This window comes from Sminthopsis crassicaudata, chromosome 2, assembly GCF_048593235.1.
Source record: "Sminthopsis crassicaudata isolate SCR6 chromosome 2, ASM4859323v1, whole genome shotgun sequence".
Classification (NCBI taxonomy): Eukaryota; Metazoa; Chordata; class Mammalia; order Dasyuromorphia; family Dasyuridae; genus Sminthopsis; species Sminthopsis crassicaudata.
The window spans coordinates 320,236,811-320,250,081 of NC_133618.1; the positions used below are offsets into that span (position 1 = coordinate 320,236,811).

Below are 13,271 nucleotides of genomic sequence, written 5' to 3' on the forward strand. Positions count from 1 at the left end.
TACGTTGAGAGCCTGTGTTAGTTTGCTGCTTTGGAGGAATCCCTGAATTTACCTGAGTCATAATTAATTAGCAATGTCCCCAAAACTCTAGGAAAAGACATGGAGCCAATGAGTGTGAGCAAAGTGAGTTCCCCCTATCACCAGTGGGAGGCTTCTCTACTGAAAAGGGCTCAGAAACCAACGTGGTAGATAGAGTACAGATTTCGTTCCCAAGCCGCGGTAGGGTCACTTTCTCTAGGCTAGACTCTAGAAACTGAGGCCAAAGGAGAGTGTGATTTGGCCCAAGCACATGAGTTAAGTCACTGCAGTGTAAAAATTAAGCAGTAGGTTGCAAATCACGGGAATTTTTGGTCGATGTTAGTCTGGAACTTGGATTTTTGTTTTTCGTATTTTCTAGGAGTCTCACAAAAGGGTGTGAGGCAGAAAAGGCAGGGGGAAATTCAGGCCAACAAATATGCACAGTTCTTCCCCCGCGATCAAAACTTCACAAACTAGTTCAGCAAAAGCCCGTCTCAGTCTTTTTTTTGAGCATTGTAACTGTTGAATTGAAATAATATTTCAGATATGATTGTGGACTTTTGAATATGGACCGAACATACGCTCCAGCCTAATTTTAAAAGCCGACTTCTATGCAGAGAGAAGCAGCCCCCAAACGAAGAAACACGTTTGGACCCTTCCCCCACACCAAAAAAGGGGAGTCTTCACAGGAGAGTGCTACGTCACTCAAAGCCTGGCCAATCCTACTCAAGGCTCCCACAGGAATCCCGCCTATGACTCGCAGACACTGACCCTTTGGCCCGCCCCTTTCGGCGATGGGACGGGAGTTGGGGGAGGATCTGGTCTAGGTTGCGGCGGGCGGGCTCAGTTGCTTAGAGGCAGTAGGGGGAAGATGGCGGCTGCTGGACCACAGCGGTTGTGGAGTGCGGAGCAGCTGCGCAGCGAGGCGCTCCCCAAGAAGGACATCATCAAGTTTCTTCAGGACAACGGCTCGGATTCGGTACCTCAGGGCAGGAAGGAGACCGGGCTTGGGATAGTTGAGGGGGCAACCATTCTCCCCCTCCAGCCCCCCCATAACATTCTACCTCCCGCCTCGTGTACCTCGCCACGCGCACCCCGTGTCGTGGGTCTAAGGTGGGGGGAGCAGCCCCCTCCATTTACTGGAACTAGAACTTCGTATTTTAATCTTGAGTCCCCGGAAGAAGTCCCGCCTCCCCCGGTTTGAGGGAGGGGGGGACGGGGGAAGATGGGAAAAGAGACCGCCAAGACTATGTTCGAGGGCCGGGTGGAGGAGGCGACCAAGGAGCCCGAGGGGGATTGTGGGATCTAAGCTTCTTTTTCTCCGCTGCTAATGGCATTGAGGCTTGGATCGTACTCTCTCATCGCCTCCACGTTTTATAATTTTTCATTTCTTCAAATCCTGTTGAAACACGTTCCCTGGAAACTCAATTCCCAAAGGGATTGAGTGGGAATGTGCTCTTTGGCGTGGCTAGGGCCGTCTGGCCTGGTGCTCTTTCTCCAAAGGCCAGCAGCTTAAATTGTGGGGTCCTGTAACTAAATGTGGGGGTGGTGAAACTGATTTATTATCAGTAAATGCTTTCATTTGTAAACGTTTAAATTAAAAACGCAGGAGTCTGCACCCCCACCTTCCCCTCAGTAAACATTTCTGGATCGAAAAGGGGTCAGGAACAAAGTTTAAGAAACCCTACTCTAAAGGCACTCTTGGCATCCCCGGGCCAATTCCAAATGTGTAATCTCCGTTATATTCATAAGCATTTGCATAGGAGGGAACTTGGTGGTTTTTAGTTTTGATAATTAGCTCAGTATATTTTGCGATTCTATGTATTTTTCGTGCATTTAAATGCATTCTGAAAAGGGTCTGTCTTTCTCTAGACTGAGGGAAAGGTGCATGACAAAAAAAAGTTAAGCAACTTCCAAATTCAGTCTACCTCAGTTATACTCAGATGCTCTGAATAAAAAAAGAGGACTTTACCCTGAGGTACCTGAATTTTTTTTTTTTAATAACCTTCAGTGCGTATTTAATTTTTTTACATTTAAAAACTTTCTATGGGAAATCCATTGGTTTCACCAGACACCAAAAAGGTTAAATCAGTTCCAGACTCAGTCAACATCAATTACACTCAGATACTTTGCTTGAAATAAGGGTTCTTAACCCTGAACTTTCATTTTTTTATTAAATATTTTGATAACTTTTAGTATGGTGGGATTGCTTTGGCATCCTATGTATTTTATGCATTTAAAAATTTTATTCTGAGGAATTCATTATAGGCTTCCTCGACATGAAAAAGAGTAAGCACTGCTCTTCTGAGGCCAGTTCTAAATTCTCTATTACCATTTTCACTTGTACTCAAGTATTTCACATAAAAGAAAGATAAAAGATTTTGTAGAAATGAAAAAGTGAAAAAAGTTTGAGGCAGATTGTGTGCCAGATTACAAAATGACTTATGAACAAAGGAGGTAGCTATACTGAAGGCCAGTGAAGGAGAATTTTTGGCTACAGAAGGCAAAATGAAAACGGGTCAAGAGCCAAGATAACTAGATTAAAACGGAGAGGAGGTAGTGAATACTAGGAGGAAATGATTTAATTAAATTCTGTGTTTTTCAAGTTCACCAGAATGCACTTTCTTCCACCCTCTCAAATTTTATTTTCAAATAAAGAGAAAGAAAGTTGTTCTATATAAATAGCATGAAAATGACTATATTTTGAGTTCCTTACTCTCTATTAGGTATTTAGTACCTTGAGGAACATTGAGGAATTAAAGATTAGTATGGCACACAGCTGTGAGATGAAAAAAGAGACATTAATTTTTTACCTTCATAAATTTTATTGTAGTACAGTAGTAGATTGTAGGGTATTTCTAGGGTTTTTTATTTTCTCAATAGTGTAAATTATCTATCTAGTGGAATTAGAAATTTTAGTTAATAGTCTTGGATTGTTCATAATAGTCAATATCAAAGCCAGCAATGCTGATAGCATAATTCTTTGCCTTATAATTTTAACAGTAATATTTTTAAAAAATTTATAATGTGGGGCAACTAGGTGGCACAATGGATTGAGCACTGGCCCTGAAGTAAGGAAGATCTGATTTCAAATCCAGCCCCTGGTACTTTCTAGCTGTGTGACCCTAGGCAAATCGCTTAACCTTAATTGCTCCCCCCCCAAAAAAATAAAATAAAATCAATTATAGTGCTACTAGCACTTCCAGTAAACATAATAGAAAAAATTTTAATATCTGTTCTATGTAGTTCATTTCTGGTCCACAAGTATTTATTGAGTGCTTATTCTGCCAAGCATTGAGTTTAAAATCTTTTGGGGGAAGAGGAAACAATATGTATACAGATAACAATACAGAAAATATTTAGAATAAATATTTTAGGGTATTGAAGGAAATACAGAATTGTTTCTTTTAGCACTTTGAAGGAAGCTAGAAATTCCAAGAGATTGAGATGTGGAGGGAGAACGTCTTGTAAAGGCATCCTTTGCTTGGGGAATTATTATAATTTTTAACTTTCCTCCCTTAATAGTTTCTTGCAGAACATAAATTACTAGGAAATATAAAAAATGTAGCCAAGACAGCAAACAAGGATCATTTAGTTACAGCCTACAACCATCTTTTTGAAAGTAAGGTAAGTATCTCCCACAGATATTCAAATGATTACATTTGACATTTTCTTTAAGAATGTGTGTGTGTGTATAAATCAGATTGTTTTCTGTCTTAAGGGAGAAAGGGAAGATAAGGAAGGAAAGGAGAAACAAATTTGGAATAAATTTTTAAAAAAGAATGTTGAAAATTATCTACCTTTATTTGGGAAAAAAAATTGGTATAAATATAAATATGTGCTTTTATGTGCATATGTTCAACTACATTAGAGCTATAATTATTAAATTGTACAAGAGTGTATAATATGTCTGCTGTTTTTCTAAAATATCAAGATATATGATCTGCCAATCTAGGAAAGTTAATTTATATTATGTGGTATTTTGGGAATCTTGATTTTTATTAAGTTTGATCTCTAATAACAAATGAGAATATGGATATGAAAGCACCTTGAAAATCTAGATATGTTGCTAAAGCAGTTTTCTGTGATTTAGTCTTGTGGGAAAAATTTTAGATTGGAGTACACACATTTGAATTCTGGCTTTAATACTAGTTAAATATGTATTTTCATTTCTTTGAGCCTGAGGGTAGGCTGGGATGAGTAACACTTTTAACAAATATATAAATGTGAGCTACTTTTATTACATAAATAACTAGATGCAGATTTGTATTGGTAGACAAAATTTTCTTCATGAAATCTGAAGTTTTGTAACAAAAATGCCTTGGTGAAACCAGAGCTCTTCCTTTTAATGCAAAGATTCTTAATCTTGAATCTGTTTCTTAAAATATTTTAACATAATTGGTTTCCCTTGTACTTGTTAAATATTTTGTTTACATTTAAAATCATTATTCTGAGAAGGAGTCTTTAGGTTTTACTAGACTGTCAGAGAAGTCCATGACATAGAAAAGATTAAAAATCCCCATTTTAATGAGTTTGTTAGTGCAATACATTTAGGTTCTGGTAGCAACAAACATCTCAGAAAGTACTCTTACTCAGCTCTAGCAGGATTTTTTTTTAAGTGAATAATCGAGTAACAGAAACATATCCCTATCCCCTTTAACCCACTCTTCATCCCCAAGAATATACATTTTTTGGAGGGTTGAGATTATTTAATTTTTGTTTTTTTACTACAGCCCATTTTTTTTTTCATGAAAATATTGTTTTGGGTTTAATAAAATAATCTTTAAGGAGCAATTCAAAGATGAATTGACAAAAAGAATGTTATAGTGGAATTTGCAGTTTTATGAGACAGATTAAAATGTATAAGCAGTGTAATTGTAGAACAGCTCTGTTTTTGGTAACATCAAGGATATATCTTTAGAATTATTTTTTGGTTTGTATTTCAAGTGGTTGTTTTGGAAAATTAGCTCATGACTTAATATGGTAAAAACATTAATAACATATTTTATATTCGTTAGGCCAATTATTTTGTTAAACTAAATATTCTTGTCACATTTTTTTCATTTGGCACAGGATGTCTACATTTCCTCAGATGTAGTGTTCATGAAAAGGGTTTGTCCTTGGTATGTTAACATGTAAGGAATTTTTATTACAGCGTTTCAAAGGTACTGAGAGTGTTGCCAAAGTGACAGAGCAGGTGAAAAGTGTAAAACTTGATGAAGAGAAATCCAAAGAAGTCAAACCTGAAGAGACTTTGGATGAGGTCTGTAGAGTGTCATACAATATATCACAACTTTGTTTTTGTTTTTATATGTAAATCTTAATAGTATTATTAATGAAATCTGGAGATCTAATCTTGGATTGCTTTTTGATTTCCAGTCCTAAGCCCAATTTTTTCTAAACTTTAAGGTGGATTTCTAGCCAGAAGATTCTAAATGCAAATTGAAATAGATCTTTGAGAATTCCTTCTTCCTGTACTTGGAAACCTGAACCTTCCCTCACTTAAACTTCTGACACTAAAAATAAATGATTGAGGTATTTAGAACTCCTTCGACTTTTCAGCCTAGGTTGATATCCCATAAAAATTAGTATCTCTCTTGCCCATTTCACATCTTACTCTCTTGTTATTTGATTTTTTACCCATTCAACTGTACATGCTTTTCCCAAGGTCTTTTTAGTTCTCTGACCATTACGTATTTGACATTGTTTAAATATATAACTTGGGGGAAGAGAGAATGTCAAAATGGGGGATATAGTTATGTCTATAGAATATAGACATAAACCGGACGTTTCCTGTTTTTTTGAATATCTGAATTATCATTTTAGTTTTCCTTCCTTTGCATAAATATCTCTGCTTTCCCCTGGGTCCTTTTTTCTCTTTTTATAATCTTATTCATTCCCATGGGTTCAATTATCTATCTCTTTGCCTACAAAGGGACCCCCAAATTTGTTTATTGCTCTTCTAAATGCCAATTCTATATGACCAAAATTTTTTGCTTCATACTTCTACCTTGATATCTCATAGTCATATCAAATACAACATGATTAAATAAAGTTTCTTTTCCCCATGAAATTCTTACTTCATTACATCCAGGACAATACTGTAGTTCAAGTCACTTGCAACCTTAGAGTCTTCTTTGATTCTTCATTCCATCTATTAAAAAAAGGTTTTTTTTTTCCAATTATGAAGTGTTTTTCTTCCTTACTCTATTGGAAAAGAAAAAACCAACTTTGTAATAAACAGTCAAACTTTCTTATTTTCCACATCCAAAAATATTTCTTATATCTTAATCTTAATTCATCACTTTTGTCATATTCACTGCCGATATATTATTACTTGCTAAGTGCTTTTAAGTGTGTGTGTATTTATTTATTTGTCTGGCTACCACTCTAATTCAGGTCTTCATGTACTCTTAGCTGAAATCACTTCTTAATTGATCTTTCCTCCAGCCCATCCTCTACACATCTACACAAATTGATATTCCCTTCCCACCTCTTTGTTGAAGTTTCAGTAGCTTTCTATTGCCTCTGTAATAAAATGCAAAGTCCTTTGAGTACTTAAAACTCTTTGCAATCTACTTTCAATCTTTTTTTTTTAAGTTTCATTAAAGTATTTCCAAATTACATATAAAAAACTAACATTAACATTATTTTTTTAAAATTTATTTCATTATAGCTTTTTATTTACAAAACATATGCATGGGTAATTTTTCAACATTGACCCTTGCAAAACCTGTTCCAAATTTTCCTCTCCTCCCCACCCCCTCTCCTAGATAGCAGGTAGTCCAATACATTAAATATTTAACATTCATTTTTTTTTTTAAATTTTGAGTTCTAAAATTCTCCTTCCTGCTCCCTCAAGGCAAGAAACATTTCCATATTAGCCATTCAACATCCCCCCCCCCCCCCCAGGCTGGGGCTAAGTAACTTGCCCCAGGTCACACAGCTAGGAAGCATTAAGTGTCTGAGATCAGATTTGAACTAGGGTCCTCCTGAATTCAAGGCTGGTGCTCTATCCACTGCACCACCTAGCTGCCCCCTCAATATATTTTTCTAAACTTATATCATCCCCACACGTTATGTTCTAGCCAACCTTACTTATTTGCTATTTTTTAACATGGCATTCCATATTTTGCCTCATGGATTATCTCATATCCCTGAGAATTTTCCCCTTTCATTAAACTTCTTGGGAATCTCCTATCTGAGACTTTTCCTGGTAACCCCACTTATTAATATTCTACCATCACCTTGAATTTTTTCTTTAATCTGTTTTTTAGAAACAAGTCTGTCCATGAAAGGACAGTCTTTTAACTGATTTGATTATAGTGCTTACAACTCTTATGGATTTCAGCCACTGAGTTCCTGTAGTCCCCATAATCTTGACCACTTGGTTATTTTCCTCATGAAAATATTACTTACACAGTCTCTGGGTCTCATAGAGGTAGAAAGGATCCAAAAATAGAGATATTATTTGTAGACTGCAAAAATTCAAATGGGCAATCAAGAGCTTTTATAATAGTAAAATTGTATGTTCTTTTCTTAGTAGATAATCCATTTAAAAAGTAAATTTCAGTCCAAATAAGCAAGATGTTGGGCTAGTTCCTGAGGTTGCAGAGAATTAGAAATAAAATGGTAGCCATGATCACAACTTACTTTGCCATTAAAAATTTGAGCATACTACAACCGGGGTGGGATGAGGAAGGGGGTGATCAGGAAACCCTTTTATGTAGGAAGTAGCAGCTGAAGAGGCAAAGGGGAAAAGAGAAGGTCATGAAGGAAAGAACTGTAACTTATGCGAATTGATGGAAATGGAAGTTGATAGACAACAGCTAATAAGCTGGTAGAGTTAGACTGTAAAATACATGAAATAGGGAATATGTGATAAACATCATAAAGATATATGGCAGTCAGAGTGTAGAGGACTTCTAAGTGAAAGATTTTGTATTTTACTCTAGAAGCCATGGGGCAACTCTGCCTTTTTTTCTTGCATACTAATTTGGCAGCTTTATAGAAGATGAAATTGAAAAGAGAAATGAATGGAAAAGAACAATTATGAGGCTTTTGCCATAGTCCATGTGGGAAATTATGAAATCTCTGAATTAATGGTTTGGACTTCAATTTTAGCCTATAATCCACTGTACCTCACAGACACCCCCCTCCATTCCTTACCTCTCATCTGTTTCTTTCTTCCTAATGCCACAACTGAAATTGAATTTTTTCATTTGGCTTTTAACACAACCTAATGTCTGTATGAACAGTGCTAGCCTTGGTACATAGAATTTAATATGTGCTTGATGATTGATTGTACAAAATGATCTAAAAGCCATTACACCAACTTTTGGAGCACCGCTCATATAGATAGATATATAAGATTGGGTTAAACGCAGAATAGAGAAATTAAAATCTTAGCAGAGGTAATGAGCTATTGGCACTTGAATATAGGGGAGAGATGTGGTCAGACCTTAATGCAGCACAATGAACATTTTAGCAACTATGTATTGGTTTTTTGTATAAGGACAAATGACTTGGAAAGCCTACTTAATAAGCTATTGCAAAAGTGAGGGCCTAAATAAGAGTGGTGGCTGTGCAATTGGAGATAGACTTGAAAGATCTATGTCAATAGAATCAACAGCTGATAGCTGATTGATTAGAAATAAAAAATTTCAAGCCAATTTTTTTTAATACTTTTTTAAACTTCATAGAAAATACTCATTTTTGCTAAAAATCCTATATCTTTACAAACAGCATAAAAAAGGACAGTGCTTTACACCCCAACTTAGCAGAGAACATTTTACATAAAAAAAGCAAATTATGGCATGATTATCTGATGAAAGCTGAGTTTGATAATAGTTAATAGTTTGATTTCTATAGATATTTTAATTGTTTTGAAAAGTGAACCTCTCAGGTTTGCTATAATACTTACAAAGTCAAATCATCTCTGAAAATTCCAAAAATTACTCCAAACATCCAACCTTTAAAAAGGTATTGTTGAGCTAATTTTAATAATTTGTGTTAAAGCTAATCTATATATTCATACAGAAGAAGCCATGACCCTACAAGTATACTAATAATTGGAAATTGTAAATGAATAAAATTAAATTATTTTGAACTGTTAATAAAATTCAGTGATTTTTCACTTTTTTAACATTCAGACTTTAGATTTGATATAAAATGTATATGGTCCTATCCATATATATATATCCTATCCTGGAATATAGTATTCATTAGTAATAGCTAAATTATACTACTTAGAATAATTTAGCAACATTTTTTATTTCTTTTTTATTTCTTTGGTTTTTATGAAGCCAAAATGGGAATTTTAAAAAAGATGACCAATTTTGTATCTCTTTTATTTAGGGTCCACCAAAGTATACAAAATCTATTCTTAAGAAGGGAGATAAAACTAACTTTCCCAAAAAAGGAGATATTGTTCATTGCTGGTACACTGGAACATTACAGGATGGAACTGTTTTTGATACTAACATTCAAACTAGTAAGTCTACATGTAAATGAATTATTTGGTTTTACTTGAAAGACAATGTATTATTTGTGCAGATAAGTTGGGAAAATAAAGTAGCCATTGCCTTTTATTATCCACTTTCAGACATTTCCACAAGAATTTTTTATTTTAGCTTAGCATAGAGTTGAAGATTCTATTTTTCAAGACATGTCACAGGCTATGTTATCCCCATTTACTAGTATTTTTATACTTGACTGAGAAAATACGTGACAAAAGTTACTATGAATTAAAAAACTTTTAATGACTTAGTAATCATAACAGCATCTATATACATTTAAAAAATGATTGATAATACATACATTAATCATGCTGCATTTTTATTGGAAGTTTAGTTTTATAAAAAATGACAATGCTTGGTACATATGTGTATCTGATGATCCTTGTAACAATTTTACTCTTCCTCTTCCCCCTCCCTCATCTGCCCCCCCCCAAAAAAGGGTCCATGGTCCACAAGTTGGGAACCATTAGTTTATTTCACACTACACTGAACTTTTGTATAGTTAAGAAACCTAGATTCTAGTCTAGGCAAATCTTTGTGACTGACCTTGATTCTGTTCCCTCATTTGTAAAATGAGGATAAAAACACCAGTACTTCTGTACAGGCTATTGTGAGGTTTAAATTAGATACATGAAAATGTTTTATAACCATAAAGCACTATAAATAAAAGATGTCTCATTAACAAGTCTCCTTTTTCACTAGCTGATGATAGGCTATTGACAGCACTGTGCCTTCCACACAGTTGATAAGGATAGGTTAATTCAAAATCTGAGTAGAATCCCCTAATTCCCCAGCCTTGAATGATGCAGCATTATAGGGCCTGAAATACTTGGACTAAACGTCATTCAAGCCTAATTGAACAACCAAAAACAAATAAAGCTTCTCAGTGGTAAGCTTGAGTATTTAAAACAATAAAGAATTCTGAGTCATCTGATTTTTTTTGGCTTTTACTTTGTTTTATATTTCCAAAAAGCCTGCATAGTGACATCAGCAAGAACATAATCGGTTAAACTGGCTACTGTTTAAATTTAAAAAAAAAAAAAAAAATCAAGTTTTCAAAAAATAGAACATATATCTGAAAATTGTTTTCCAGGTGCAAAGAAGAAAAAGAATGCTAAACCTCTAAGTTTTAAAGTGGGAGTGGGCAAAGTTATCAGAGGAGTAAGTAATCAACATATACTTGAATTTCTATTCCATATAAGACATTGTCAGTTCTTATCAAAGATAAGATTTATCTTGCACTTAACAGCCTTTACCGTATAAGTTTGTAATCAATTCTTTTCTTTATTTAGTAAAGCATTGAGATTGTTTAAAAATTAGAAATAAAAAATTCTAGTTTTTATTTAAATTATGTATAACTTACTAAATGACAGATTTGGATTTTGCTTGCTATTGGGTAATTTTTGTTAAGTTTTAAATACCTGAATAATTTGGGGACGATTCCCCATATACATAGTATCTTCCAAATTATTTTGGTCATCTAATACCTATTAATAACCCTTTCTACTTTAACATTTTACGTAGCTTAGTGATAACACAGTTCTGGAATTTAAATTAAAACTCAAATGTCTCTTCCAGGTTTTGACTAAGAAATGAGGGGGGTTGGACTTGATAACCTCTAAGTTCCTTTACTATTACAATTCTATAGTGCTTGTAGGAACAAGAAAAGAATCAAGTAATGTTTTGTCACTTTGATGCATAGGGACAGGTCTCTGTTATCTGAAACTTTCTGCAGTTTTTTCACCTGTTTCTTACCCTTCAAATACAGGCTCAATAAAGAGAAACTTAAGTGACCAGGTTTCATTACAGTATACCATCTTACACTAAGTGAGGCATAAGGCAACTTTCAAGTTCTGTTCAGTCAGATCTTATTTTCCATCCTAGCAGTTAGCTAGCAATATGGAAACTTAAGTACAGAATTATACATTAAAACCAAATAATACAGTAGAAATCCCAGAACTCAGGTGTTTTATGTTTTAGCAAAAAAAAAAAATAAAATTATAAAAAACATTTGGGATTGTTTCATTCATTATATTTTGATCTCTATCCTAGGGTGAGTGCTTAATGCTTGACTGTTCACTAGAGACCAGAATGAATTTGTAACTAGACAACTTACCCCACTTATATTTCTGCTGCTTTTTAAGGCCTCCTCCCCTTCCCCCCCCCCCCGGGAAATTTTTGCTCAATTTGAGATTATCCACTGTTTGAGATAGCTATATTATAGGTTAAATAAGTTGAGGACAATTGATTCTGGGTGCTTGCATACCACAAAATCATGATTTGCTGCCTCAGAAACAGCTTTAAGAATCAGAATGGGAAATGAGGCAGGGAAGGATCTCATATTTTATAAAGTTAAAAGATTCTTATTTGGAATTCCTGTTTTGTCATGTTTTTTTACTTTTAGTGGGATGAAGCACTCTTAACAATGAGTAAAGGAGAAAAGGCTCGCCTGGAAATTGAACCCGAATGGGCTTATGGCAAGAAAGGACAGCCTGATGCAAAGTATCCTTTTTTTCTTTGAAGAGAGGAAAAATCTAGTTGGTGAAGTTATTCATTCATAGCTTCTGACTTTATCTCTCTAGTAAATACCTACTTCTTGAAGCAAGTGTTTTGCTTACTAGGAAATTGTCACATATCACCTAATCCACTGAAGCAACTAACTCAGGTTACCTTTTATAAAGCTTAAAGTGCTTTTTTCCTTTTACTCATTTGGAGTAGAAAAGGGAAAAAGACAGGTAGAGCTTACCTGGAATATGGAAGAAAATGACTAGTTACTAGCATGTAGTGCATGTATTCCAGAGGCCTTTTCTTGTGGTTAAAAACTTCCTGAAGATAGCTTTTAGTTTGCCCCAACATTTCTTTTTAAGTTTGAAATGTCAGGTAATATCTATATTGTGATATCTGAAAAATATTTTCAGAATAGTCCATAGCAAGTACCTTTATTGGTTTATAGATCACTTTTTGTGGAGGGAAGGGAGAAGAGAATGGCTTTGGAGTATTGTGATTAAAGTAATTGTCTGATTTAGCACTTATTTACCTTGACTTCTCAAACAGAATTCCACCAAATGCAAAACTCAATTTTGAAGTGGAATTAGTGGACATTGATTGAAGTGATAAATGTTTTATCAACCAAACCACATAACTTCAGGAGCTACTTCTACAAACCTGTGGCCTTGTTTATACTTGAAGAACTGATCTTATTCTTGGGGGTGGGGGAAGCATTATTCATTTTGAGAATAAACCCCTCAAACTGACTGTATATTATTGAGGCTATGTAAAAGGCTGGTTGGGATTCAGTTTTCTATTATTTAATAGTCATGTCGTAAATAGAAAATCCTGAATACAAATATATTAACACAAGTAATTGGATGACTCATTGAATTTTCTGGGGTTGCATTAATAAGTTCCTTCAAGTGTGCACTTTAAATATTTTTATTAAGTGCTTTTCCCACTAGTAATTCAACAGTTATCTGTGATAATTTGACTAAACCTAATAAAGGTTTTTAACACCTTTATTAGTTATAACACAAAATAGCAGGTATGTTTAAACCTAAACTATGAAATCTGCCTATTTTCAGTAAAGGAATAAACCTTACTGATGATCCCTATGTTAGCTATTATACGTAATGAAATCTTTTAGCAACTGTACCAGATGAGGTTACATAACCCCCAACTTGTTGCTAAACTCTTGACTTCTTTCCACATCACTGTATCTGTCATATCACTAATGGGCAC

At 34.7% G+C, this 13,271-nt stretch overlaps 1 protein-coding gene across 1 annotated transcript; it reads left to right on the top strand.

Annotated features, from left to right (window-relative positions):
- Positions 1-810: 810 nt before the first annotated feature.
- FKBP3 (FKBP prolyl isomerase 3) lies at positions 811-12,896 on the top strand. Its single transcript, XM_074290174.1, has 7 exons — positions 811-997; positions 3,544-3,645; positions 5,174-5,281; positions 9,376-9,511; positions 10,630-10,697; positions 11,941-12,038; positions 12,591-12,896. The coding sequence occupies exons 1-7, from the start codon at positions 890-892 to the stop codon at positions 12,643-12,645; spliced, it is 675 nt and encodes a 224-aa protein (XP_074146275.1). The 5' UTR covers positions 811-889; the 3' UTR covers positions 12,646-12,896.
- Positions 12,897-13,271: the final 375 nt, after the last annotated feature.

What these genes read in the sequence shown, in the direction of transcription:
- FKBP3 (XM_074290174.1), top strand. Translation starts at nt 890, where the DNA reads ATGGCGGCTGCTGGACCACAGCGGTTGTGGAGTGCGGAGCAGCTGCGC. An exon ending in AGGACAACGGCTCGGATTCG is followed by an intron (nt 998 to 3,543) that starts GTACCTCAGGGC and finishes CTCCCTTAATAG; the next exon opens with TTTCTTGCAGAACATAAATT. An exon ending in TGATACTAACATTCAAACTA is followed by an intron (nt 9,512 to 10,629) that starts GTAAGTCTACAT and finishes ATTGTTTTCCAG; the next exon opens with GTGCAAAGAAGAAAAAGAAT.